Source organism: Chiloscyllium plagiosum, unplaced genomic scaffold (assembly GCF_037043375.1).
Source record: "Chiloscyllium plagiosum isolate Xiang-an unplaced genomic scaffold, Cpla_swu_hap1 HiC_scaffold_18, whole genome shotgun sequence".
Lineage (NCBI taxonomy): Eukaryota > Metazoa > Chordata > Chondrichthyes > Orectolobiformes > Hemiscylliidae > Chiloscyllium > Chiloscyllium plagiosum.
This window is the reverse complement of record NW_028270156.1, coordinates 49,558,936-49,585,802: the sequence shown is the minus strand read 5'-3', so window position 1 is coordinate 49,585,802 and position 26,867 is coordinate 49,558,936. Positions and strand designations below refer to the sequence as shown.

The following is a 26,867-nucleotide window of genomic DNA, read 5'->3' as shown; positions in this document are numbered from 1 at the left end:
CATAGTGAAGTACAGCAAATCAACCTGTACTTTCCATTTTCCAGGAAAGTCACAATTTTCAGGAATGCAATCATAAGTTCAAGTGTGGTATTGCTGTATTTATATCCTATCTAATAATGCTACACTGGCAACATTCCTTGATATGAAGCACTCATTTAGTTTATCAGTTGCCTGAACAGGGAGATCCCTTTTTAATGCTTAGCCCAATTATTCCTTTGTCTATTATTTACTTATCTGTGGTCCAGATTTGGTGGGAGCAATGAAACAGAAATGTCAGTGTTCACTGTCAATGGTCTTCTGAAAGTGGCAGGCGTTACAGGCATTTAAATTTTTTTGCTTAAACATGGAAATACAGAAGTTACTGCTGAAGTATTCCAGAATTCAATCACTGAACAAATTGGCCATCTATGTTGTTACCTTCACATGAAAAACTCTTTAAAAATTACATCTTGTTAAGGTGAGGTACAACTTGGTTTTTTAACCAGGTACCTAATTCATAATTAATGTGAACTGCTTCATTGGCCTTGGAAAATTAATTTTAAGTTTGTGGAATGTCAAATCTCTCCATTATGACTTTTAGAAGTTCACATACATTGAAAATAATATTTTCAAAGTTTATTTATGATATATCAGCCTACTATAATCCCATGTATGCCCTGATCAGGTATTGTACGACCTGGAAATTTAAATCTGAGGTTGAAGACAATTAGTGGCTTTTACTTCCTCACTTGCTATCTTTGAGAATATTTTAAATAGTTGACTGTTTAACTAGCATGTTGATATCACTGTTGGGTGTTTGGAGATCCCTTGTCTGAATGACGGAATTGAAAAAAAAATCAAAGGAAAATGGGAGATCTATGGCATAGAGATTGCTATATCTTTGTGGGCAATTTTATTCAATGTCAACATTGAGTGTTTTCACTTCTCTGCCGACTCCAAAACTAAAGCGTATGGGTTATAATACTCTCAGATTTCCTTTTATCTTATTCACCAATTTAACCTCATGCAATCATGTTCCTCTTCCTCTTCCTTGTCTCAGATCATCACTGAGCTTTCTAAATTTGATTTGATTTGGTGAATCTTGCATTTGTCACAAGCTTCACCTTCCTCCTTCATCTAAACCTTTAGTCATTCAGGGGCCTTTAACTTTGGAGGCCGTTCCCTTGCTCCTGGTGGAATTATTGTCTACTTTGTAACCAAATCTACAATATATAAGAACATACAAATTAGGAGCAAGAATAGGCTATTCAGCTCCTCTGGTTTGCTCTGCTGATCCGATTGTGGCTCAACACCACATTCCTGCTACCCCAAATAACCTTTGACTTGCTTGTTAGTCAGTAATCAGACTCTGCACTAAAAATATTCAATGACCAACTAAGTTGCAATGTCACTGCGTCAGATCTCACAACTCCAAACTTTAAGCTCAGGACCTCTCTCGCAGTCTCAAACCAGATTATAGGAAGCCCTAAGGTTTCGGGATACATGTCAGCGAAAGCACCAAAAAGTGACACAATTGTTTGCCAGGTTTTGGTGATTGACTCTAAGAAAAAAAAACTGTAGTAGCACAGGGCCAGATTATCCAAGAAGTGGCAATCTCACATAAATTGCCACACCAATATTGTTTTTAATGTAACAAAATTTCTGACAGGAGCTAATGGTCAGGGCTCATTCAATAATGCAGAGGTGTACTTCCCTTCTGACAGATCTCTCTGGTACAGGACAGTTGGAGGAAGGCAAATGTTTTCACAGGAGTCAGCTGAACATGTTCTGAAATGTAAATATCCAGCATCACAGACAGCACTTTGTTAGCTATTGCCGAAAGTTAAATACATAAGGTAAGTGTGAGATTAGGATGCAGGAATGGTAGGGATCCAGGTTGGTATGGGAAAGGGTGCCGGGGTAGGGTGTTAATTAGGTAGTGGTTAGAATGCCAGGTGTGTACAGTGGTTGGGTAAGTGTTGGGGTGTTACAGTAGGTCGAGATGGTGTGGTGTGAGAGGTATCTGGGGTGTGGAGGTTGTCAGGTTTGGGGAGGTAGAGTGGGCACAGTGTCAGGTCCCAGAGGGTTGGGTTTATTGGTGTGGCAGGAGGGTCAGGTCCAGAGCAGGGGAATATGGTATCAGTTCTGGCAGAGGGAGAGCGAGGGTGGTGTCCGAAGCGGGCTATGTGGTGGTCAGGCTTGGAGCAGGAGAAGGACTCAATTGGTAATGGGAAGGTGTAATTGGGTGGGGGTGAGGGGGCATGTGAGGTGGGGTCTGTTTTATAGTTATTCAGAAGTATTTAACGGTTTAACTTTTCCTGAATAATGATTTACTTAACTTCAGCTTCAGCCTCTGAATTCTCCGATTGAATGGTTACTTTCCTGGGGGCTCCTGGCACAGGGGAATTTCCTTGCAGAATCTTCAATTTCCCTGAACAACTCCTTCAGAGTCTGCTACAATGGCCATTCTGCAGAATCCCCATTTGCAACTGGCAACTACACTTCAATCAATTTCTGGCCATTGGAAAATTCAGGGCATTGTATTTTCAGCCTTCACAAGGTCAATTAAAGAGTACAGAAACACTATTTAAGTATGAGGCTAACCGTGAATAAAATGACAAAGGGCAAAGGTTTAAATTGGAATAAACAAGATTAGGATGTTTTATATCTATATTATATATGTAACCACACACACATATCAAGGAGTCCCAGCTAAACTGGAGTCAATGAGAATCAGGAGCAAAACTCTCTATTGGTTGGAATCATACTTGGCACAAAGGAAGATGGTTTTATTTGTTGAAGGACTATCATATCCAATCTGGAACACCTCTGCAGGAGTTCCTCAGGCTCGTATCCCATATTCAGCTACTTCTTCCATCATAAGGTCAGAAAGGATGTTTGCTGATGACTGCATAATGTTTCAGCATCATTTATGACTCCTCAGCTGCTGAAGCAGACCATGTCCAACTGCTGCAAGACTGGAACAATGTCCAGGCTTCAGCTGTAGACAAGTAAGATCCACACCACAAGTTCAAGTGATGACCATCTCTGGAGAGATCTCTAGAGAGAATATAACTATTAACCCTTGGCATTCAATGGAGTTACCATTGAAAGCCCCACTGTCAATCTCCTGGTGAGGGGGGTTACCATTGACCAAAAACTGAACTGGACTTGTTAAACAAATAAGAGAGGTTAGAGGCCAGGAATCTTACAGTAAGTAACTCACCTTTTAACTCCCTAAAGCCTGTCCACCATCTACAAGGCACGTGAGGAATCTGATGGAATGATTCTCACTTGCCTGAATGATTGCAGCTCCAACAACATTCAAAATACTTGATATCTGCCAGGACAAAGCAGTCTGTTTGATTAGTGTTGCATTCACTCTCTCATCCACTGACACTCAGTAGTAGTAATGCTTGACATCTTCAAAATCAACTCTAGAAATTTACCAAAGCTCCTTAGATCGCACATTCCAAATGAACAACCACATCTAGAAGGTCAAGGGCAGCAGATACACGGGAACCCGACCACCTGTAAATTCCCCTCCAAGCAACTCAAAATACTGATTTGGAAATATATCACCATTCCTTCAGTGTCCTTGGGTCAAAGTCCTGGAATTCCCTCCCTGACAGCATTGTGAGCCTACCTACATCAAATTGGAGTTGAGCAGTTCAAGAAGGCAGCTCAACGTTATCTTCTCAACAGCAGCTAGGGGCAGGCAACAAATATTGGGCCAGCTGGTGAAACTCACATCCCATCAGTTAGAGAGTGCAAGAAAAATAAGTTGGGAAACATTTAAAAAGCAATTCAGTGACATGACTAAAAATACTTATATTTTTCCAAAATGATCAAAAAGCTTTCTTCATTCATAATAATCTTGTCAGCCTATGGTGCACTAAGTGACATCGATATATCGGTCATCTTCCAGAAACAGAAACTATGAAGCTTTTTTTTTATTGCAAAAGCAAATGGTGTGTGGGGTCATATGTAAACCTATTTCTTAATGGGTGATGGAGGACTGCAAACAGTCAAATCTTTATTGGAGCTTCGCTACCAGTCCTGAAAAGAAAGATGCACTGAAGTAAATGGTGAAGTTCATTATAATTTATCTTTCTGAATTTAAATTCACTATATTCAGTTAACAACCAAATTAGCCCACATTTTAGCTGTATTCTAAATGTTTGAGTTTCAGCATTAGAATAAAGTGAGAAGGAGAAGGTGTTGCTGCTTCTTTTTTGCCATGTTGTTTAACATTAACTTTGCTACTGAGAATAAGCTCTGACAATGAAGCACAAGCAACTCACAATCAAGCTGTTAAAGGTGAGAATAAATTCCTGTATATTGATAGTGATTAATATACCAAGCCATTATAGGCACAAGGAACGAATGAAATGCTATATCTTTCCATTGTGTGTGCAACTATGCAAGTGTCATGCACCATTTAAATGTAACTGGAATTCCCAGTACAGTTCAATGGCCCAGAATGTGTGGCAGTAATAGCAGTAAGATTGTCACTGCTGACTGTTATTACAGTTTTACTAAGAAAGGAGACAGACAATTGAAGTTTGTCCTCTTGCACTTGTTAGGACAGATGCACAAACACAAATTTGAAAGGGAGCACCAATACTATATACATTTTTACCACTGTCAAAACTTGTGATTCTTGCACCTATCTCTGGTAAGTTCAGGGATGAAAAGCTTCAGTAGAATGTTATTTTTATTTCAGCATTGCTCAAGTTATGACTGTAAAACTGACAATTTGTGGCATCTGCATTTGTGCAGTAAGATGTAGAAAATACATAAGAATAGATAAGTTGTCAGTGATACACTGCTCTGCCACAGGGTGCACTGTCAACTAAATCATTACTTGTTCCAAACTTCAACTATTATTTCAGCAGTAAGGAGTGATGAAAACATAAAAGCCATGATCAATCAGGAGTAACTGAAGTTTTAATGTATATTAAGTCATAATTACTAAAGTACAACTTTTCCGGCCCGATAAAGCAAATTTAACAAGCCTGTATTCTGTCATATGTGTTTGTCTCATATGCCGCAATCTATAATTCACTTTCTGCCTAATGATTTGAATATGATTTATATTCCCTAATTTATAATTCCTGTTTTAGAGTCTGTGTGAATTAATCAATCTGATGAGTTAATGAAATTGTTTTTTGTTGGATGACAGATGCCCTGTAGAACATGTCAAATTCAAACTAACACTGGAACAGAGAAGGTCGGTGGTCTAGTGACTGCTAAAACATTATAGGCAACATTTTGATATCAGTAGTAGTGCTATTCATTTACCACTGACTGTAATATTCAGGCAATTTTATTATTTAATAGTAAAAGATCTTGCCATGTGAAGAATCACAGTCATCTTTGTATCCTCCCTTGTGAGATTCATTTGATTTACATGCCAAAGTATTACAGTGACAAATTTAACAAACTTGTTCTTCCAAATTAAATTTTTCAGAATGTTACTGGCCCTGGGCTTCCCAATCTAGGCTATTGAAGTCCTCAGACCTTCATAAGAGAGTTACTTAATTTACCAATGTTGGTATTTAGCCTGTTACACGTTTTAACTTACAGACCATAATTTTTCAATGTTTTGTGTTTTGTGATAAGGAAGGACCTACAGAAATCAGCTTCAGTTTTACCAGTTTGCAATGGAAAAACATCTTTCATGATATTCGGGAACCAAAGCACAACTCTAAGTGAGGACTTACTGTCTGATCGGAGGCAGGGAATAAACTGCAAATAAAAATAAATATTTTCCTTCTAACAAGATGCCAATCATAACATCCTGAGTTGGATTATTCACCCTGTAACTCGTCCAGATTCTTTGTAGTTCAATGCAATGACCTGCAACAGTATAATCCTGACAGGATTGCATCACCAAATTTATTGCTAATCCCATTACTAGTAATAATACAAGCTCTGGAGAAATGCTACCTACTTTTACAGTCAGCCTTTGCTCAAATTAAGTACCCCTTCCCACAATGCATGCCCCACTCTGATCTCCGATGAAATGCACCACCTAGTATGGTATAGAGCCAATTTCACCATGGCATATTCTTGTTCATTCCTTCCTCTACTGCTTCTAACATTCGCTTCATTAGAATGTTTTGTTTTTCTCCAAACCAAGGCAAAACAATGATGGGTACACTCTCTCCTGTCAATCAGCCCATTATCAAACAACAGTCAGCCCCTCATGAACAGAAAGAAATTTGGAAGAGTGAAAAAGAATTTGAATGTAAACATTATACATGGAGTTGAAGTGTGTATCATATATATCTAGATATTTTATATATTTATGATTTTATCAAAAGAAAATTCTGGACATTTAAAGCTTGTCGCTGTTGTAGACCCATGTTCTTTATCCCTACCTGTAGTCCCATTTTCCTTTGAGTTCAACTTTTTGTCCAGAGCCTTGAGAACGAGCAAATCTTTGTACCATTTCTCCACTGGTTCCATTTTAGACCTCCTGAAATTTTACAAAGAGACTAAATGTCAGGAGTTGATGGGGGAACTCACAAAGATACACAGGATGTGCCAGGTCTATAACATAGGCATTTTTCCTATAAACAGATTTGGTTAAACTTAAACTTATTATTTGTACCAGACCAAAAGAGAGGCAGCTAAGAATTTCATTAAAATATCATAGAACATTCTCTGATGGTTATCAGAGTATAAAACAAATGTTTCATTGGCTGGGCATTTTAAAGACATGGCATAATATTGCAGAATCTGTGACCATTCCAAAATAATTGGTAAATTGGATTTTTCCTCTTGAAAGTCCCCATTGTCCTACTTCTGCAATAGAGAGGGAGTGACAACTGGTGACAGTTTAACCTGAGGGTCACTATACCTCAGGCAAGAGGGGAGGTTGAGAAGGCATGGCAAGAATAGGAATTGAACCCATGTTGTTGGCATCAATGCTGTGTCAAAAAAAAAAATAGCCACCCAGCAAACTGAACTGAACCACCTCGTCCAGTTGCCCATTATTATTGAGCTTAATGATTGAATGGGCCAAAGCCCGGTCAAACACTTTAGCATGATGTGTTGACCATGATATTGTATACTTCTGGATTTCAGAGTGCAATAGCTCTCACATCAACCAAACAGATGGCATAGTTGGCTCTCGGTTACAAAGGGACAATCTTATCCCAATTACAACTCATTTAAAAACATGTAACTTTTTCAAGGGTTTTTAACACCATAACAATAGCATAACATGGTATGTCTTTACTAATTCAATTCTAATTGTGTCTCACAGCATACCTCAAGGAGAAGTGCAGAAATCACCAACTATAACTCCTTGAATTCTGTGTTTGAGCTCCAAATGTTGCAGTCAGAAGGAAAAAAATAAAACTGGGAAATGATACAAATCGGTCTGGTTTGTCTTGTGGGCCTGAAAATGAAATTCTTGCCAGACATTCACTTACCAATTTCACTGTTTTTTTTTGAAACTGTTTCCTCTGGATAATGACAGTGAATACTGACACTTTGCCATCATTAGCATTTCGAAATCTGGGCAGTTAGTATATATGTTCTCAAAATGAGGATTGTTTTAATTATTTTATTAGCATATTCTTGAAAGTGCATTAGATTTACAGTAAAATTGAAATGATCATAATGCAAAAGCTGAGAAGACTCCACAAGCCAGATAGCACTCTAACTTGTTTTGGAACTCTGACAGAGAGAAGATTATGCTAGTGTACATAAAATTAAATAACCGACGAATGGACATTCTAACGAATGAACTAATGATGCATATTATGTGCTTTTCACATGCAAAACGTAAAGGAGCTGATGTCCACATGCTTTAGAAGACTTATCAAACTTCCAGGGTTCATTTCTACTCAGTGAGATGAAATGTGTGTTTACTTACATAGCAGTTGCTGGTGGTCTCTGGCCCAAGTAAGAAAGATTAGCAAATAGTAGATATAGGAAAAATACCAAACCTAATTTGAGTTGTGCTGGTCTGGTTGAAATCAGCATCTACAAACTGTATCAAAGATACTCTTCTGCACCTTCCAAACTCATGACCATTTCCATCTAGAAGAAGAACAAGGGCAGCAGATATGTGGGAACTGCACCACCTTCACGTTCCCCTCCAAGCCACTCACCATCCTGACTTGGCAATATGTTACCGTCCCTTCACTATTGTGGAGTCAAAATCCTGGAAGTCCGTCCCTAATGGCATTGTGGTTCAACTCACAGGTAGCCTGCAATGGTTCAAGATGGCAGCTCATCACCACCTTCTCAAGGGCAACAAGAGATAGGCAACAAATGCTGGTTAGCCAGTGGTGCCCACGTTCCACAAACAAATTTTTAAAAAGTGTGGTTGAAGTGCACTTCATTCACTCATGTGCTAGGACCTAGAAACCCAATTACTTGATAAAGTCAAGACACATCAGATGATCTGGTCACTGATGTGAGGACAGATTTAAGTGGGCAGAGCTGGTGGCTTAGTGGTGATGTCATGGACTGGTAATCCAGAGGTCTCGGCTAATGCTCTGAGAACATGGGCTCAAATCCTTCCCTACCATGTGGAATTATCAAAATGCTTGAAATGAAAAGCTGGTCTCAATAATAGTGATCATGAAGCTGTTATCAATTGCTGCTAAAGTCAACTTGGGTTGTTAATACTCCTTTGGAGGAAGGAAATCTACCATCCTTACCTGCTTGGGCCTATATATAACACTAGAACCAGAGCAAGGTGCTTGACTTTAACTGCCTCCGGATTGGCCAATAAGCTATGCAGTTCAAGGACAATTAGAGTTGAGAAACAAATACTGGTCTTGTAAGTGATGCTCAACAATAATAAAACATGACAGCTTGTTTAGATTTCACACAGGATTGAACAAGGGTGATGAATTGAAAGACATAAGATGAATAGGGAGAAGTTTCCAGATGCTTTGCAAAATATGAAGTTGCTCTGTACAAACTGGTGTATTTAACGTACACAAGAAATGCTTTATGTGGGGAGATATGAACATGCAAAAAAATTACCATAATGTGGGGAGAATATGAACATGCAAAAAAATTACAGCCATTTTATATGGTAGATTATATTCAATGATCATTCCCCAACAAAAATTGGCATATTTCAGTTAAATTCAACACAAGACAAGCCAAGGTAGTTGTCACAGAATAGCACATTATAGGTGTAAAATATCAAGATCTAATATCATAGTGCTTTGGAAAGCAGAGTACATATCAAGATCAAAAACTCAGAAAAATTAAAAACAGATATAAGTGAGTTACATTTAGAGTCATAGAGGCCTACAGTACAGATGGCCCTTTGGCCCATCACATCTGCACCATTCAAAAACCACCAAATATTCCAATTCCACTTTTGAGTATTTGGCTAGCAGTTTTCTATTCCTTTTGGCCAAACACAGAGACAGAATAGAAAATAAACAACTCCTTGGGTTGGCATGGGGGCTCAGTGGTTAGCACTGCTGACTAGCACCAGGGACTGGGTTTTGATTCCACCCTCTGGTGACTGTCTGTATAGAGTTTGCACATTTTCCCCATGTCTGCATGGGTTTCCCCTGGGTGTTCTGGTTTCCTCCCTCAGTCCAAAGACGTGAAGGTTAGCTGGATTAGCCATGGGATGTTGGGGGTGGGGGGGTGGGGAAGGGCGTGGTGAGTCTGGGTGGGATGCTCTTAGGAGAGTTGGTGTGGATTCAATGGGCTGAATGGCCAGCTTCCACACTCTACAGGTTCTATAATTACCTCAAGTCAATCATCAGTTTTTAATCTTTTGGAGTACAAACAAGATTTAGGAGCAGAAGTAAGTTACTCAGGCCCTTCAGCTGCTCTGCCGTTCAATAAGATCACAGCTAATCTAATTACTACAGATTCTTGCCTGCTCCAATAACCTTTCTTCCTCATGCTTAGGTTATCACATTGGCCGCAGAGTAAGGAGACCAAAGCTATGCATGTTATTCTAATGCAATCCAATATAATATGAAGCTTTATATGAAGATTATATACTATATATAATTTTATATAATGATATAATTTGTAAAATAATGTTAGGTTTCAGGAGATTTTATGATACATGAGCTGGTTCCCTCACTACGGCTTGCTTGTTTTGTTGATTTCCTCAGGACGCATTTCACTTCACATGTAGAACAAAAATATCTTTGAATCATGTTCAACATTATCAGCTGTTACTTTTCAGGCTTGCTCCAATTGCCCTTCACTTGTACTCACAGAAAACAGCTTCCAAGACCAGCACTGAGAGCTTGCTTGAACTGAATGTTCAACTTAATATGTAGTGAGTGGGAAGTGCAATAAGATAACCCTTGACAATCAGATTATAGCAAATATAGAATTATGACATTCAACTTTGAGATCAAATCAAAATAGACCATAACAAATTGATTACCTGTTGTACACAGAGGTTTACTTTCCTATCAATTAAAGTCAATGGAATGGAAGATTGTGTGGGATGTATAAAGTGTGGCTGATTCATTGCTGCGGAAGGTGAATTTCACCTCCTTAGATTCCTATTCTATATGGAGGAAAACACCACACTAACAAGTGGCATTTGATATCTAATTACTAATTATGCTTATTGTGTGCTGCAAAATTGTTCGAAATAATAATGTCTCAATGGAATATAAAGCTTTTTTTCTGAGTTCAACAAATTTCACTTCAGGATTCATGATGATTTTGCTCTGTGTATCGGATAAAAGTGATACACAGGGTGAGATTTTCAGTTACCTGCAGTTGATGGGGAAAAAAAGAAGAAAAGCAGTAGGATTAGGAGGAGATGGTGATCCAGATAATGTGCCAGGCTCTCAGTGAATCCAGGATGGATTGGGTGGTGGCATGTAAATTAGGGGAGCCAGGAATCTGCACTTCTAATTATCAGCCTGTTAAACACCTTGAAGATATTGCTTAATAGACCAGGAGGGTCAGAAAGAGATTTCAAATCACAAATTGTCAAACCCTGTCAATCAAGTGGGTAGATGTTATATTTAATACAGAGAACATGTACAAAAACAAAAATTGCTGGAAAAGCTCAGCAGGTCTGGCAGCATCTGTGAAAAGAAATCAGAGTTAACGTTTCAAGTCCAGTGACCCTTCCTCAGAACCATAACACAGAACACATACATTTCTTTTTCAATTATGACAAATTTTAATGATTAGGCAATCTCAAGTGACATCATATTCGAATTCCAAAGTCAAAAAGTGTGGCACCGAAAAAGCACAGCAGGTCAGGCAGCATCTGAGGAGCTGGAGAATTGACATTTCAGCTCTCCTGCTCCTCGGATGCTACCTGACCTGCTGTGTTTTTCCAGCGCTATACTTCTTGACTCCGATTGCCAACATCTGCAGTCCTCACTTTCTCCTAGTCGATTGTTTTCCAGTTGGCCATTTCTCTGAGAAGTGAGGCTACTAACTTTCTGATATTCTGCCTTTTCTCTTCAAAAGGCAGCGACAGGCCCCATCATAGCCAATACCTCCCTTGGCTGTTCTTGCTCAGTGGGCAGCTTCTGCAGTTTGCTAATGACCAGCAATGGACTCTGCACTCGCCTCTAGCTCAATTTACATTTCAATACAGCATTACATCAAGGATACTATCGTAAAATGGGATCATGACCCAGAATTTTTTCAGGCATCAGGTTCTCAAGTCCGGATTGAAAGTCAATCCATTAGACACTGTGACATTCAATCTCTGAGTGAGTTTGATCAATAGTAGATAAGTCATGAACTTAGGAGTGTTACTCAGAGATCACTAATTAAATTGATTTTTCACACCTAAAAATAAAAGTAAGTTCATCACTGAACATTTTATTTTGAAGTATCCCAGATCCATTCTCAATAGAAAGCTAAACAACCGTTCGTCTATTATAACTAACTAGGTGTGAGTTATTACTCTCGTCCCCCATCTGTCTGAATATCAAAATTTACTATGGCTGGTTTTGTGCAATAATGGCTATTTTGAAGCCCTGCCACTAAAGTCAAAATTAAGAGTTTGGGTGAAGTTTTTTAGCTCGGGTGCTCATTGTTGTGGTTCTGTTCGCCGAGCTGGAAATTTTTGTTGCAAACGTTTCGTCCCCTGTCTAGGTGACATCCTCGGTGCTTGGGAGCCTCCTGTGAAGCGCTTCTGTGGTGTTTCCTCCGGCATTTATAGTGGCCTGTCCCTGCCACTTCCGGTTGTCCGTTTCAGCTGTCCGCTGTAGTGGCCGGTATATTGGGTCCAGGTCAATGTGTTTGTTGATGGAGTTTGTGGATGAGTGCCATGCTTCTAGGAATTCCCTGGCTGTTCTTTGTTTGGCTTGCCCTATAATGGTAGTGTTGTCCCAGTCGAATTCATGTTGCTTGTCGTCTGCGTGTGTGGCTACTAAGGATAGCTGGTCGTAGCGTTTCGTGGCTAGTTGATGTTCATGGATGCGGATCGTTAGCTGTCTTCCTGTTTGTCCTATATAGTGTTTTGTGCAGTCCTTGCATGGGATTTTGTACACTACATTGGTTTTGCTCATGCTGGGTATCGGGTCCTTTATTCTGGTGAGTTGTTGTCTGAGGGTGGCTGTTGGTTTGTGTGCTGTTATAAGTCCTAGTGGTCGCAGTAGTCTGGCTGTCATAATTAAGAGCCTAAGTCTATTGTCAGGTGATTTTTGCTCAGTATATTAGGTACTAAAGACTCTGAAAGATGGCTGAGATTGTGTATGAAACTGAAACACTGATTTAACCCACTTTTAGCACTTGACATAGTCTTATAGATTCCAGTACAAGTGGCCATCCTGCCCTGTTAGCTATCTGCAAGAGCCCTTTAGGTAGTTGCACTCTGCCACTTTCACTGAGCCCTGCAATTCCTAGTCCCTGGAAGGGCTTATCAAATACCTTTTCAAAAACCACAATTGAATTAACTGAGTTAGAGTTGAAGATTTCTAATGGTTCTGACTCACTTATCTGAATAGTTACCCGGGAAAGGTTGGAGGATTAAAACCTGCTCTGACTGTAACTGGGTAACCATCCAAACACTGACCTAGTGAATCACACTGACTACTCTGTCTACACATGACTAGAAATAAGGTATTCCCTGCCACCACACCCCCAACTCAAAAAACAATGACTCATGGCCATCTGTGAGAATATGTTTTGCATTATTTCTTTCTTAAGCCCTTATTTTTAAACAGCTGTTGACTCTCCCAAAAGAGAAAACATCCTTTCCACATCCACCCCTGTTAAGACTCCTCAGGGTGTTATGTATGTCGGTCATGTCGCCTGTTACACTTTTAAACTCCAGCAGATACAAGCCAAATGTGTAGAACCTCTGCTCAAAAAAAACTTGCCAATTGCAAGTATTAGTCTAATAAACCTCTGAACTGTTTCCAATACATTTACATCCTTCCCCTTTACAGATGTAGTCTCTTCAGTGCCTTGTATAACAAAATCATTACCTCCCTACTTTGTATTCAATTCCACTTGCAGTAAAACATAACACTCAATTAGCTCTCCTGATTACTGCTGTACTTGCATATTTACCCTCTGCATCACGAGATTTTTCACTTGTCCAAATCAAACGTAATTTGGCAAGCACGGCTCCAATCTCACAACATCTGGATATTTGCCTGAAACATCTTCAATCACAAAAATCTGTAAATCTGGAGATCATGCCCCCAAAGCCTACATCAATATCATTAAAAACTAAAGGGCAATATTGTCATCACCAGTTCCTGTGGGTCACCACTGACGATAGAACACTGGTATCTCCAGAATTTCCTCCAATTTCTTTACTGTAGGTGCTTTCAGGAAGGAGGTGTAGGTCTGTCAGTATGTAAGGGCAAGAAAAACAAATGGGTAACATAATGGGTAACATTAGTCTGTCCATCAGGCAGCCAGACATCTATCCCAATAGCATTAAGTTGATTTATTGTTTTTTAAGAACTGCCTGTCACAGTGTAGGCGAAACTCACACGATTGTCTTGCATTAGTGCCATTAACTTTTCGAACCACCTCTTTTACTTCTGAGTCATAAAGAAACCACGCATCTTTTTTTAAAACATGTCCTTAAATTCCTGGTGGCTTGAATAAGTTCAATACAAACAGACTAGAAATATTATTTTTTTTATTAGTAAAGATATTAACAACACAATTTTAATGATATAAGCATCATCATATCCTTTCCTACAGATGGGTTACCAAACCTCACAATTAAATTAATATATCTGCGATTTGGAAGCACAAGTTTAAAAACAGAGCCAAACCTAATTTAAAGTGTGCACTCTTAAGAATCAGAAGGTGTTATTATAACTTCTGAGCTAATTTTTGGAATCATCTCAGTGTCACCATCTTCCTCAGTGCCACTGCCTACTTTTCAATCAATGTAGTTTCTTTATCCAAAGTTATTCTGCTTTGTTTTGAACCTTGTTTACATCTCAGTAGTTTAATGCACACTAAATTTCAAAGTTTTTAGGCAAAATAATCTTCGTTCTTAATTCTACGCCAACTCACTTGAGCCTCACACAATCCGAATGTGGAATCAAATTCTATTAGCTTATGTTGCACTTATCTCACTGTTTTGATTTGCATTTCCTATGCAAGGTTTTCACAAAATTAAAATTCAAAATTTCAGAGTGCAATATTGAAAATATTAGTGAGAATCCTGAAATCATAAGAAAATATAAGAACGAGAGTAGGGGTAGGCAACTCAGCCCCTTGAGCCTGCTCCACCATTTAATATGAACATGGTTGATGTCATCTCGGTCTCAACTCCACTGTCCTACCAGATCTCCATAATCCTGCAACCCTTAATAAAAATCTATCTCCCCCTCATATTTACAGAAGTCCTGGTTTCTACCTTACTCTGGGCTCATGAATTCCCGAGGTCACCACCCTTTGAAAGAAGCAATTTGTCTTCATTTCTATTTTAAATCTGCTCCCCATTACGCTAAAACTATAACCTCTCATTCTAGATTGCTCCACATGAGGAAACAACCTCTCTACATGAACTTTATTAATCCCCTTCCACATCATATATACTTCAACTGCTCAACCAAGTTTCATAAGACAAACTCTCTCATCTCTGGAATCAGTCAAATGAAAATCTTCTGAAATATCTCCAATGCAACGATATCCATCCTTAAATAAAGGAACCAAACCAGTACACAATACTGAAGAGGTGAAAATGTGTTGCTGGAAAAGCGCAGCAGGTCAGGCAGCATCCAAGGAACAGGAGAATCGATGTTTCGGGCATAAGCCCTTCTTCAGGAATGAGGAAGGTGTGCCCAGCAGGCTAAGATAAAAGGTAGGGAGGAGGGAATTGGGGGAGGGGCGTTGGAAATGCGATAAGTGGAAGGAGGTCAAGGTGAGGGTGATAGGCCGGAGTGGGGTGGGGACGGAGAGGTCAGGAAGAAGATTGCAGGTTAGGAAGGCGGTGCTGAGTTCGAGGGATTTGACTGAGACAAGGTGGGGGGAGGGGAAATGAGGAAACTGGAGAAATCTGAGTTCATCCCTTGTGGTTGGAGGGTTCCTAGGCGGAAGATGAGGCGCTCTTCCTCCAACCGTCGTGTTGCTATGGTCTGGCGATGGAGGAGTCCAAGGACCTGCATGTCCTTGGTGGAGTGGGAGGGGGAGTTGAAGTGTTGAGCCATGGGGTGGTTGGGTTGGTTGGTCCGGGTGTCCCAGAGGTGTTCTCTGAACCGTTCCGCAAGTCGGCGGCCTGTCTCCCCAATATAGAGGACGCCACATAGGGTGCAACGGATGCAATAGATGATGTGTGTGGAGGTGCAGGTGAATTTGTGGCGGATATGGAAGTATCCCTTGGGGCCTTGGAGGGAAGTAAGGGGGGAGGTGTGGGCGCAAGTTTTGCATTTCTTGCAGTTGCAGGGGAAGGTGCCGGGAATGGAGGTTGGGTTGGTGGGGGGTGTGGACCTGACGAGGGAGTCACGGAGGGAGTGGTCTTTTCAGAACACTGATAGGGGAGGGGAGGGAAATATATCCTTGGTGGTGGGGTCAGTTTGGAGGTGGCGGAAATGACGGCAGATGATCCGCTGTACATGGAGGTTGGTGGGGTGGTAGGTGAGGACCAGTGGGGTTCTGTCCTGGTGGTGGTTGGAGGGGTGGGGCTCAAGGGCGGAAGAGCGGGAAGTGAAAGAGATGCGGTGGATGGCATCGTCGACCACTTCTGGGGGGAAATTGCGGTCCTTGAAGAAGGAGGCCATCTGGGTTGTACGGATTTGGAACTGGTCCTCCTGGGAGCAGATGCGGCGGAGACGAAGGAATTGGGAATATGGGATGGCGTTTTTACAGGGGGCAGGGTGGGAGGAGGTGTAGTCCAGGTAGCTGTGGGAGTCGGTCGGTTTATAGTAAATGTCCGTGTTGATTTGGTCGCCCAAGATAGAAATGGAAAGGTCTAGGAAGGGGAGGGAGAAGTCTGAGACGGTCCAGGTGAATTTGAGGTCGGGGTGGAAGGTTTTGGTAAAGTGGATGAACTGTTCAACCTCCTCATGGGAGCACGAGGCAGCGCCGATACAGTCATCGATGTAGCGGAGGAAAAGGTGGAGGGTGGTGCCAGTGTAGCTGCGGAAGATGGACTGTTCCACATATCCTACGAAGAGGCAGCATAGCTGGGTCCTATGCGGGTGCCCATGGCTACTCCTTTGGTTTGGAGGAAGTGGGAGGATTGGAAAGAGAAGTTGTTCAGGGTGAGGACCAGTTCAGTCAGTCGAAGGAGGATGTCAGTGGAAGGGTACTGGTTGGTACGGCGGGAAAGGAAGAAGTGGCGGGCTTTGAGTCCTTCGTGATGGGGGATGGAGGTGTACAGGGACTGGATGTCCATGGTGAAGATAAGGCGTTGGGGACCGGGGAAGCGAACATCATGGAGGAGGTGGAGGGCGTGGGTGGTGTCCCGAACGTAGGTGGGCAGTTCTTGGACTAAGGGGGACAGGACCGTGTCGAGGTATGCAGAGATGAGTTCGGTGGGGCAGGAGCAGGCTGAGACAATGGGTCGGCCGGGGCAGTCAGGTTTGTGGATTTTGGGCAGGAGGTAGAAACGGGCGGTGCGGGGTTGTGGGACAGTGGATGGGAGATCCCCTGAGGTGATGAGGTTATGGATAGTCTGGGAGATGATGCTTTGGTGGTGGGAGGTGGGGTCATGGTCAAGGGGGCAGTAGGAGGAGGTGTCCGCGAGCTGGCGTTTAGCCTCAGCGGTATAAAGGTCGGTGCACTTGCAGCAACACTTCCTCAGCTTCATACTCTATTTCTTTAGCAATAAAATGCTAAAATGCCATTTGTCTTTCTTATTATCTGCTGTACCTGCATGTTAGTTTCTGTGATTCATGTGAAGGGACACCCAGATCCCTCTGCCTCAAAGCACATTGAAGTGTACTCTCCATCTAAATAATAAACTGCTTTTTTATTCCTCTCACTAAACCTTATCCATGTCAAGTTGCATCTGCAAAATTTTGGTTCGCTAACCTAACCTAACTACATTCATTTGAAAAGTGAAACAAATTTAAACTTTTAAATCATTTTAAAGTGTGAGCTCAGTGATTATACTTTATGGTCTTTATTACACATTTTGTTTGTTGTTTAACAGAGAGGCAGAGGTAGGGGAGGAGAGAGGAAACAAATTAGGATACAGTTGGCCAAGAGGAATGTGGAAAGTTGGAGACTGCGTAGGGGAAAATAAGGGGGAGACAGTGTAAGAGGAGATCAGCAATGATACAGTGAAGCAGCTAATAGTCAAGGCAAGACAAAGAGAGTGTGAAGCTGTGGAGCTGTGAAGGTAGTTGAATCAAAGCTTCAATAACACTGTCCACCTATTTTGAACAATGTGCTTTCTGACCCTCTGTCATTCAGACAGCTCTCCACTGCACCTGCTCCATTCTCCATTCCACTGCTCTAAACCCCCTCCCTCCAAATGCAATAAGGACAGAGTCGCCTTACCTACCACCCCACCAGTGTCCGTATCTGACGCATCATTCTTAAGTACTTTCGCCAACTCCAACTAGACCCCACCACCAAGAACATCTTTGCCACCCCACTCCTCTTTGCCTTCCACAAGAACTGTTCCTTCACCAATCCTTGGTTCATGTCACATGCCCCACTAATCCCCTGAACCCCCAGGTACCCTCCCCTGCAACCAGAAAAGATGCAAAACTTGCCAGCACACAACCCCCTCACCTCCACCCAGGGCCCCAAATAGTCCTTCCAGGTGAGACAAAGGTTCACCTGCCTCTCCTCCAAACTAGTTTTCTGCATCAGGTGCTCTCAATATTGCCTTCTCTGCATCAGTGAGACCAAACCTAAACTCAGGGCAGGTTTCACTGAGCATCTCAGCCAGGCTCGCAAGGGCTGAACTGACCTCCCAATCACTGCCCATTTTAATTGTCCTTCCTATTCATTTCCTCACATGACCATCCTTGGCCTCCTCTATTGCCATAGTGAATCAGACCACAAATTGGAGGAACAACATCTCATCTTCTGCCTGGGCAGTCTACAGCCTGGAGGACTCGATATTGAGTTCTCTAGTTTCAAATAACCTCCATTCCCATCCCCCGACACCCTTGTTATCCCCATCTCCCCCTTTCCATTCCTCTGACTGACCCTTCCTTCCAGCTACCAACTGGACTCATCCCTCCCATCGACCAACCAGGTCATACCCTCTACCTGTGTTCACCTATCACTACCTCACCACTCCAACCCTTTCCCTACCCAAACCCCACCCCCTACTTTACCTGCAGCTCCCCTTACACCCAAGCCCAGTCCTGAAGAAGGTTACACCTGAAAGATTGATATCTCCACGTCCTGATGCTGCCTGGCTTGCTATGTTCTTCTCGCCTCTTGCTTGTCTACCTTGGATCCCAGAATCTGCAGTTTTTTTTGTCTCCTAACAGAGGGGGTGGGCATCCAGTGAATTCCACCAGCTGCTAATTCATTAATAGCCAATGTTCTTAAATTGCACCTAAAATAAAAACTTTTCAAAATGTAATTCTATTGTCCAAATAAATCTTGAGCCCAGTCTCGTGTGTATGCGTTTTGTTGCATTCTGATTGGAAGTGTACTTTGCAAAGAACAATTCAGCCACAAGTTAGACATTGTGATAGCCTGATTTTATACACAGTACTTATGTTTTTACACAGAAAAGCACCCCAACACACTCTGCTGTGAATGCAACAAAAATATTATTATCCCTCTGGATAACAACTTTAAATAATAAGCAAGCTTTTCAGTGCTGTCCCCAATCCTCATTCTTTCCATCTTTCTACTCATTTCCTTCTTTACTGTTTCACTCTTCCAGCTCCATTGAGATTTGTAGCTCCTTCACTTCTCTTCCAATCCTCTTTCTCTATATTTGTGTTCTCTCATCTCCTCTTCATGTCTGTTTTATCCTTTTTTTCTCCTGCATTTCTTTCATTTCCATCCTGCTTTTGAGCTGTCTCAGATACAGTTCTCTTGCTTTTTTTTTGTTGAGGGATTTTAAAGAAATGGAATAGACTGCAGGGTGGAACCCAGCATGTGGACATAAGTACTTAAGTCACTGATGAACAAAGACATGGGTGCAAGTTTGAGAAATTGCAAGGCTGAGGGAGGGCTGAAGGCTGATAATGTTATAGAACATCGAACATAGAAAAATACAGCGCAGTACAGGCCCTTTGGCCCTCGATGTTGCGCCGATCCAAGCCCACCTAACCTACACTAGCCCACTATCCTCCATATGCCTATCCAATGCCCGTTTAAATGCCCATAAAGAGGAAGAGTCCACCACTGCTACTGGCAGGGCATTCCATGAACTCACGACTCGCTGAGTAAAGAATCTACCCCTAACATCTGTCCTATACCCCTTAATTTAAAGCTATGCCCCCTCGTAATAGCTGACTCCATACGTGGAAAAAGGTTCTCATGGTCAACCCTATATAAACCCCTAATCATCTTGTACACCTCTATCAAGTCACCCCTAAACCTTCTTTTCTCCAATGAAAACAGCCCCAAGTGCCTCAGCCTTTCCTTATACGATCTTCCTACCATACCAGGCAACATCCTGGTAAACCTCCTCTGCACCCGTTCCAGTGCCTCCACATCCTTCCTATAGTATGGCGACCAAAACTGCACACAATACTCCAGATGTGGCTGCACCAGAGTCTTATACAACTGCAACATGACCTCAGGACTCCGGAACTCAATTCCTCTACCAATAAAAGCCAGTATGCCATATGCCTTCTTCACCGCACTATTTACCTGGGTGGCAACTTTCAGAGATCTGTGTACATGGACACCAAGATCCCTCTGCTCATCCACACTACCAAGTATCTGACCATTAGCCCAGTACCCCACCTTCTTGTTACTCTTACCAAAGTGGATCACCTCACACTTACCTACATTGAACTCCATTTGCCACCTTTCTGCCCAGCTCTGCAGCTTATCTATATCCCGCTGTAACCTGACACATCCTTTCTAACTGTCAACAACTCCACCGACTTTCGTATCATCCGCAAACTTGCTCACCCAACCTTCTAGCCCCTCCTCCAGGTCATTTATAAAAATGCCAAACAGCAATGGTCCCAAAACAGATCCTTGCGGAACACCGGTAGTAACTGCACTCCAAGATGATCCTTTACCATCAACTACTACGCTCTGTCTTCTTCCAGCCAGCCAACTCCTAATCCAAACCTCCAACTCACCCTCAATGCCATACCTCCGTATTTTTTGAAGTAGCCTACCATGGGGAACCTTAACAAACGCCTTACTAAAATCCATATACACCACATCTACCACTTTACCCTCGTCCACGTCCTTAGTCACCTTCTCAAAGAATTCATTAAGGTTTGTGAGGCACGATCTGCCCTTCACAAAACCATGCTGACTATGCTTGATCACATTATTCCTATCCAGATATTCATAAATCCTATCCCTTACAATTCTCTCTAAGACTTTGCCCACAACAGAAGTGAGACTCACCGGCCTATAGTTACTAGGGTTATCCCTACTCCCCTTCTTGAACAAGGGAACCACATTTGCTATCCTCCAGTCTTCTGGCACTATTCCTGTAGACAAAGAGGACATAAAAATCAAGGCCAATGGCTCTGCAATCTCCTCCCTTGCTTCCCAGAGAATCCTAGAATAAATGCCATCAGGCCCAGGGGACTTATCTATTTTCACCCTTTCCAGAATTTCCAACACCTCTTCCCTACATACCTCAAAGTCGTCCATTCTAATTAATTGTGACTCAGTATTCACATCGGCAACAATGTCCTGTTCCTGAGTGAATACTGACGAAAAGTATTCATTCAGTGTCTCCCCAATCTCTTCAGCCTCCACACGCAACTTCCCACTACTATCCTTGACTGGACCTATTCCTACCCTCTTCATTCTTTTATTCCTGACATACCTATAGAAAGCCTTTGGGTTTCCCCTAATCCTACCAATTAAGGACATTTCATGTCCCCTCCTTGCTGCTCTTAGCTCTCTCTTCAGATCCTTCCTGGCTACCTTATAACTATCAATCGCCCCAATTGAACCTTCACGCCTCATCTTTACATAGGCCGCCCTCTTCCCTTTAACAAGGGATTCCAATTCCTTATTAAACCACGGCTCCCTCACACGACCCTTTCCTCCCTGCCTAACAGGTACATACTTATCAAGGACACTCAATAGTTGCTCCTTGAACAAGCTCCACATATCAATTGCGCCCTTCCCTTGAAGCCTACTTTTCCAAGCCACGCATCCTAAGTCGTGCCTCACCGCATCATAATTTCCCTGTCGCCAGCTATACCTCTTGCCCTGCAGTGCACACTTATCCCTCTCCATCACTAGAGTAAAATTCATCGAATTGTGGTCACTGTCCCCAAAGTGCTCACCTACCTCCAATTCTAACACCTGGCCTGGTTCATTACCCAGAACCAAATCCAGTATGGCCTCACCTCTTGTTGGCCTGTCTACATATTGTGTCAGGAAACCCTCCTGCACACATTGGACAAACACCGACCCATCTAACGAACTCGAACTATAGCTTTCCCAGTCAATATCTGGAAAGTTAAAGTCCCCCATAACAACCACCCTATTATTTTCACTCTTCTCCTGAATCATCCTCGCAATCCTTTCTTCTACGTCTCTAGGACTATTAGGAGGCCTGTAGAAAACTCCTAACAGGGTGACCTCACCTTTCCTATTCCTAACCTCAGCCCAAACTACCTCAGATGGTGAGTCTTCATCCATCCTCCTTTCCACCGCTGTAATACTATCTTTGACAAGCAATGCCACACCTCCCCCTCTTTTACCCCCACCTCTGACCCTACTAAAACATTTAAACCCTGGAACCTGCAACAGCCAATCCTGTCCCTGTTCTACCCATGTCTCCGTAATAGCCACAACATCGAAATCCCAGGTTCCAACCCACGCTGCAAGTTCACCTACCTTATTTCGTATACTTCTTGCATTGAAGTATACACACTTCAAGCTACTTTCCTTTTTACAGGCACCCTCCTTTGAGATTGATGCCATGTTCCTAACCTCCCTACACTCCAGGTCCTGCACCCTAAAGCTACAGTCTAGGTTCCCATGCCCCTGCAGAGTTAGTTTAAACCCCCCCCCCCCCAAGAGCACTAGCAAACCTCCCCCCAAGGATACAGGTGCCCCTCAGGTTCAGGTGTAGACCATCCTGTTTATAGAGGTCCCACCTTCCCCAGAAAGAACCCCAGTTATCCAAATACCGGAATCCCTCCCTCCTGCACCATCCCTGTAGCCACGCATTTAACTGTTCTCTCTCCCTATTCCTCGACTCTCTATCACGTGGCACGGGTAACAAACCAGAGACAACAACTCTGAGCTTCCAACCTAGCTCCCTGAAAGCCTGCCTAACATCCTCAGCCCTCTTCCTACCTATGTCGTTGGTGCCATTGTGGACCACGACTTCGGGCTGCTCCCCCTCCTCCTTAAGGACCCGGGAAACACGATCAGAGACATCACGTACCCTTGCACCTGGGAGGCAACATACCAAACGTGAGCCTCTCTCCCCCCCACAAAACCGTCTATCTGTGCCCCGAACTATGGAGTCCCCAATAACTATTGCTCTGCTCTTCTCCACCCTTCCCTTCTGAGCAATGGGGACAGGCTCCGTGCTAGAGGCCTGAACCCCATTGCTTACCCCTGGTAAGTCCCCCCCCCACAAGTATCCAAAACGGTGTACTTGTTCTTGAGGGGAACGGCCGCAGGGGGTCCCTGCACTGGCTGCTTCCTCCCAGTCCCCCTCACTGTCACCCATCTATCTGCAATCTTTGGAGTTACTATGTATAAGCAAAAGCTGGTGAAGATACAAAAATGGACAATCTAGTGTTAAAAGAGACAACACTGTCAGTAGCCAGAAGTGCCTTGTGCCCAAGTAGTGTTGATACTTTCAAAATCAACCAGTAGTGATTGATCAACATATAGTGATCTCTGGAGCAGATGAAACATGCTAGGGGCACTGCCAGTGTTTATCAAGAGCCCTCCTGAACTTGCTTCTGCAGGAGCACATCATGTCCAAAAGAACTTCATTTCTACAAACGTGTTATAGCAGAGGTATCATTACATTGATAATCATGCTAACAGATATGTTGTAGTGTAGTGTAGGCACCCAAAGCTCTCGGTTCAAGTCTCAGCCCAGGACATGTTCACTATGGAAGGGGTATTTGTACCAAGGCAAAACAGGTTGATTGCCTTCTGTAGGATGGCTGACAGTTACTTTCTCTATAAGCTGGCAACGTGAAACCACTGCAGTAGTGTGTACATAACTGTGGCTCAATCCAATGAAAGTCTGTGCCCAACCCACAGAATGAGGATAGGAGAAAATACAAACAGTTTTTAATGATAATTGTTATGAACAATGTTTCAATTTTCCAAAGCCAAATTGTTTCCAGGGGCATATTTCTATTGATAAAACCACTGCTGTTACTCCAAACGTGTTTCTAGGAGTTGACAAACTTCAGTGATGGCTCTGCTGTTGAAGAGCAGTCTTCTTAGACAGCAGCCTTTGCTGGGGTCCAGCTTGGTGGATCGACAGCAATACTTACGTTCCATTGAGTAGAATGAGTTCTGAACATAGTGCTTTTGCACCTTCAAAACTCCTGGGCCACAGTCTCCTCTATCACATCCATCAGGCTTGATGCTATTCTGTGCTGCTAGGTGCTCTGAGAGACTCCTTTCCAGCTTCAGCACACACGGGGAGCTCACACAAATATGCTCATTACATCAGGGCAGTAGCTGCTTTTGGGCTGCACCTTTATGTTGTGTGGGATGATCAGTCTTTTTGGAATTTTCCATGGTATAAGGTTAACTATTGCATTACAATAAAATACAGGACACTACTGAAGGAAAACTATACACTGCTTGCACACACTGCCAGCAAAACCCCACAAGCCTCAATTATCACTGGGTTATAGAGTCATAGAGATGTACAGCACAGAAACAGACCCTTCAGTCCAACTTGTCTTTGCTGACCAGAATTCCCAACCTAATCTAGTCCCACTTGCCAGCACCCAGCCCATATCCCTCCAAAACCCTTCCTATTCGTATATCCATCCAGATGCCTTTTAAATATTGCAATTGTACCAGCCACCAGCACTTCCTCTGGCAGCTCATTCCATACACGTACCACCCTCTGCATGAAAACGTTGCCCCTTAGGTCTCTTTTATATCTTTCCCCTCTCACCTTAAATCTATGCCCTCTAGTTCTGGACTCCCCCACCCCAGGGAAAAGACTTTGTCTATTTATCCAAACCATGGCCTTCATGATTCTATAAATCTCTATAAGGCCACCCCTCAGCCTCTGACGCTCCAGGGAAAATAGCCCCAGCCTGTTCAGCCTCTCCCTTTCATAACATCCTTCTGATAGGAAGGAGACCAGAATTGCACACAATATTCCAAAAGTGGCCTAACCAATGTCCTGTACAGCCGCAACATGACCTCCCAACTCCTATACTCAATACTCTGACCAATAAAGGAAAGCCTTCATCACTATCATATCTAACCTGTGACTCTAATTTCAAGGAGCTATGAACCTGCACTCCAAGATCTCTTTGTTCAGCAATACTCCCTAGGGTCTTACCATTAAGTGTATAAATCCTGCTAAGACTGGCTTTCCCAAAATGCAGCCTAGCATTTATCTGAATTAAACTCAATCTGCCACTCCTCGACCCATTGGCCCATCTGGTCAGGATCCCTTGCAAAGAGTGGCTCAGTGGTTCGCACTGCTGCCTGACAGTGTCAGGAACCTGGTGTGGCTTCTGGTGACTGGCTGTGCGGAGTTTGCACATTCTTGCTGCGACTGTGTGGGTTTCCACTGAGTGGTCGGGTTTCATCCCACAGTCCAAAAGATGTGCAGATTAGATGCTTTGGCCACGCTAAATTACCCATAGTGTCCAAGGGATGTGCAGGCTGGGTGAGTTAGCCAGGGGAAAGAGGGTTACAGAGATGGGGCTGGGATGGTCTTCCGATGGTCGATATGGACTCGATGGGCCGAATGGCCTGCCTCCACACTGCAGGGATTCTCCGATATATCGCATTGCCACCATTAAAACATAACCACTTCCACGGGGTGCAGACAGCACAGCAGAGCCACATTTTGGACCTGAACATTGATGGCTCCAAGTGAACCAAATCGCGCCCAGAGTTACTGACGGGAGATATCTCAGCCGCTGGGTTACCCCGGTGAAGGCACAGCCCCGGGCACTTCAGAGGACGGCCGTGATGGTTGCTCCAAATAGCAGCTCGCTCCCCCGCAGGAAGCAGCCCCCGGCCGGGCTGCTGCACTCGGCCAGCCCACGGGCACCGTGCCCCCCCCCCCCCCCCCCCCTGCGGTACTCTGATCACCGCCCACTCTCATTCGTGATTCTGCAGAGGTGCCCACTCTGTCAGACCCAGAGCTGGCATTCAGGCTCTCGAATTCTGACAGCGATTTAGTACAAGCCATTCAGTTAGAAATGCGCAGGTTGAGTTTTTTCTCCCCCACCTGCTATCTTTTTCTGATGCTCTGAGCGTTGCAAGAGGGAATTTTTCACTTGGCAGGACCTTTCAAACATCTCGGGACATTCAGCGTGTCTTAACAGTTTATCAATGCCTTGGGAAATGACTAGGAATCAGAGGCATGCAAACTTAACGAGCCGCCCAGGAACACCTTAGAGGTTAACGTAATAATCATTATTTGATGCCAATGTATAAGGCATGTATCACAGGTTAAAACAATGATTGACCATAGGTCCCCTGCTCTATCCGTTCATGGGGATTAATGACATTTCCTCGATTTTTTTGCGCTGCTTCGGGATTCATCATCCCTGCTCTCCGCCAGTACTGTACATGCGGGTCACCCAGAACACTGGATTTATTTGCAGCAGGGATAGACTGATTATTTCAATGGCTTCTTCACCAGCAACATTGACAGCAATCCGCTACCAAAACACACCTCAAGTCCCCATTGCACGGAAAAAAGAAACAAATATAAAAGTGCGCCGTCTTACCTTGTATTTTCCCGTTCTAACGCTTTGTGGAGATACTGCAGTACAGTCAGAAACTGGCTCGAAATAAAGGAGCAGCCTTACCTGGTAGAGATCTGGAGTCTGTTAAAACACAGTTAGCCATCCATCATTCCCTTCCAGCGGCCCTTCTGAGAGACTGGTGACTGCCTCTTATTGAAAGCTCGGACTCCTCATCTCCCTGGGTTATGCAATCGGATGCCGCCCTGCTGTCATTGGCTGGCTTTCCCAGGGAGTACGGTGTATCCTGGATACAGTTTGCAAGATAATTTTAAGACGTAATTGACGAAATCCCGAGAGAGGAACCTCCCTGCAGATTGGCTGCCACAGCCAATCATTAAGGAGCCAAATTGGGGTAATCCTCAAACGCCAACTCGCCACCACCCCCGCTCGGAAAACTCTACATCACTGGAA

The 26,867-nt window shown here is 43.2% G+C and overlaps 1 protein-coding gene across 1 annotated transcript in view; it reads right to left on the bottom strand.

Annotated features, from left to right (window-relative positions):
* The window catches only part of LOC122558051 (uncharacterized), a 46,872-nt gene extending 20,222 nt beyond the window's left edge, over positions 1 to 26,650 (bottom strand). The window contains exons 1-2 of the mRNA XM_043706377.2: positions 26,520 to 26,650; positions 6,366 to 6,463 (exon numbers count right to left, since the gene is read on the bottom strand). Of these exons, the coding sequence (XP_043562312.1) occupies positions 6,366 to 6,453 (88 nt within the window). The 5' untranslated portion in view covers positions 6,454 to 6,463; positions 26,520 to 26,650. The remainder of the gene's footprint in view (positions 1 to 6,365; positions 6,464 to 26,519) is intronic.
* Positions 26,651 to 26,867: the final 217 nt, after the last annotated feature.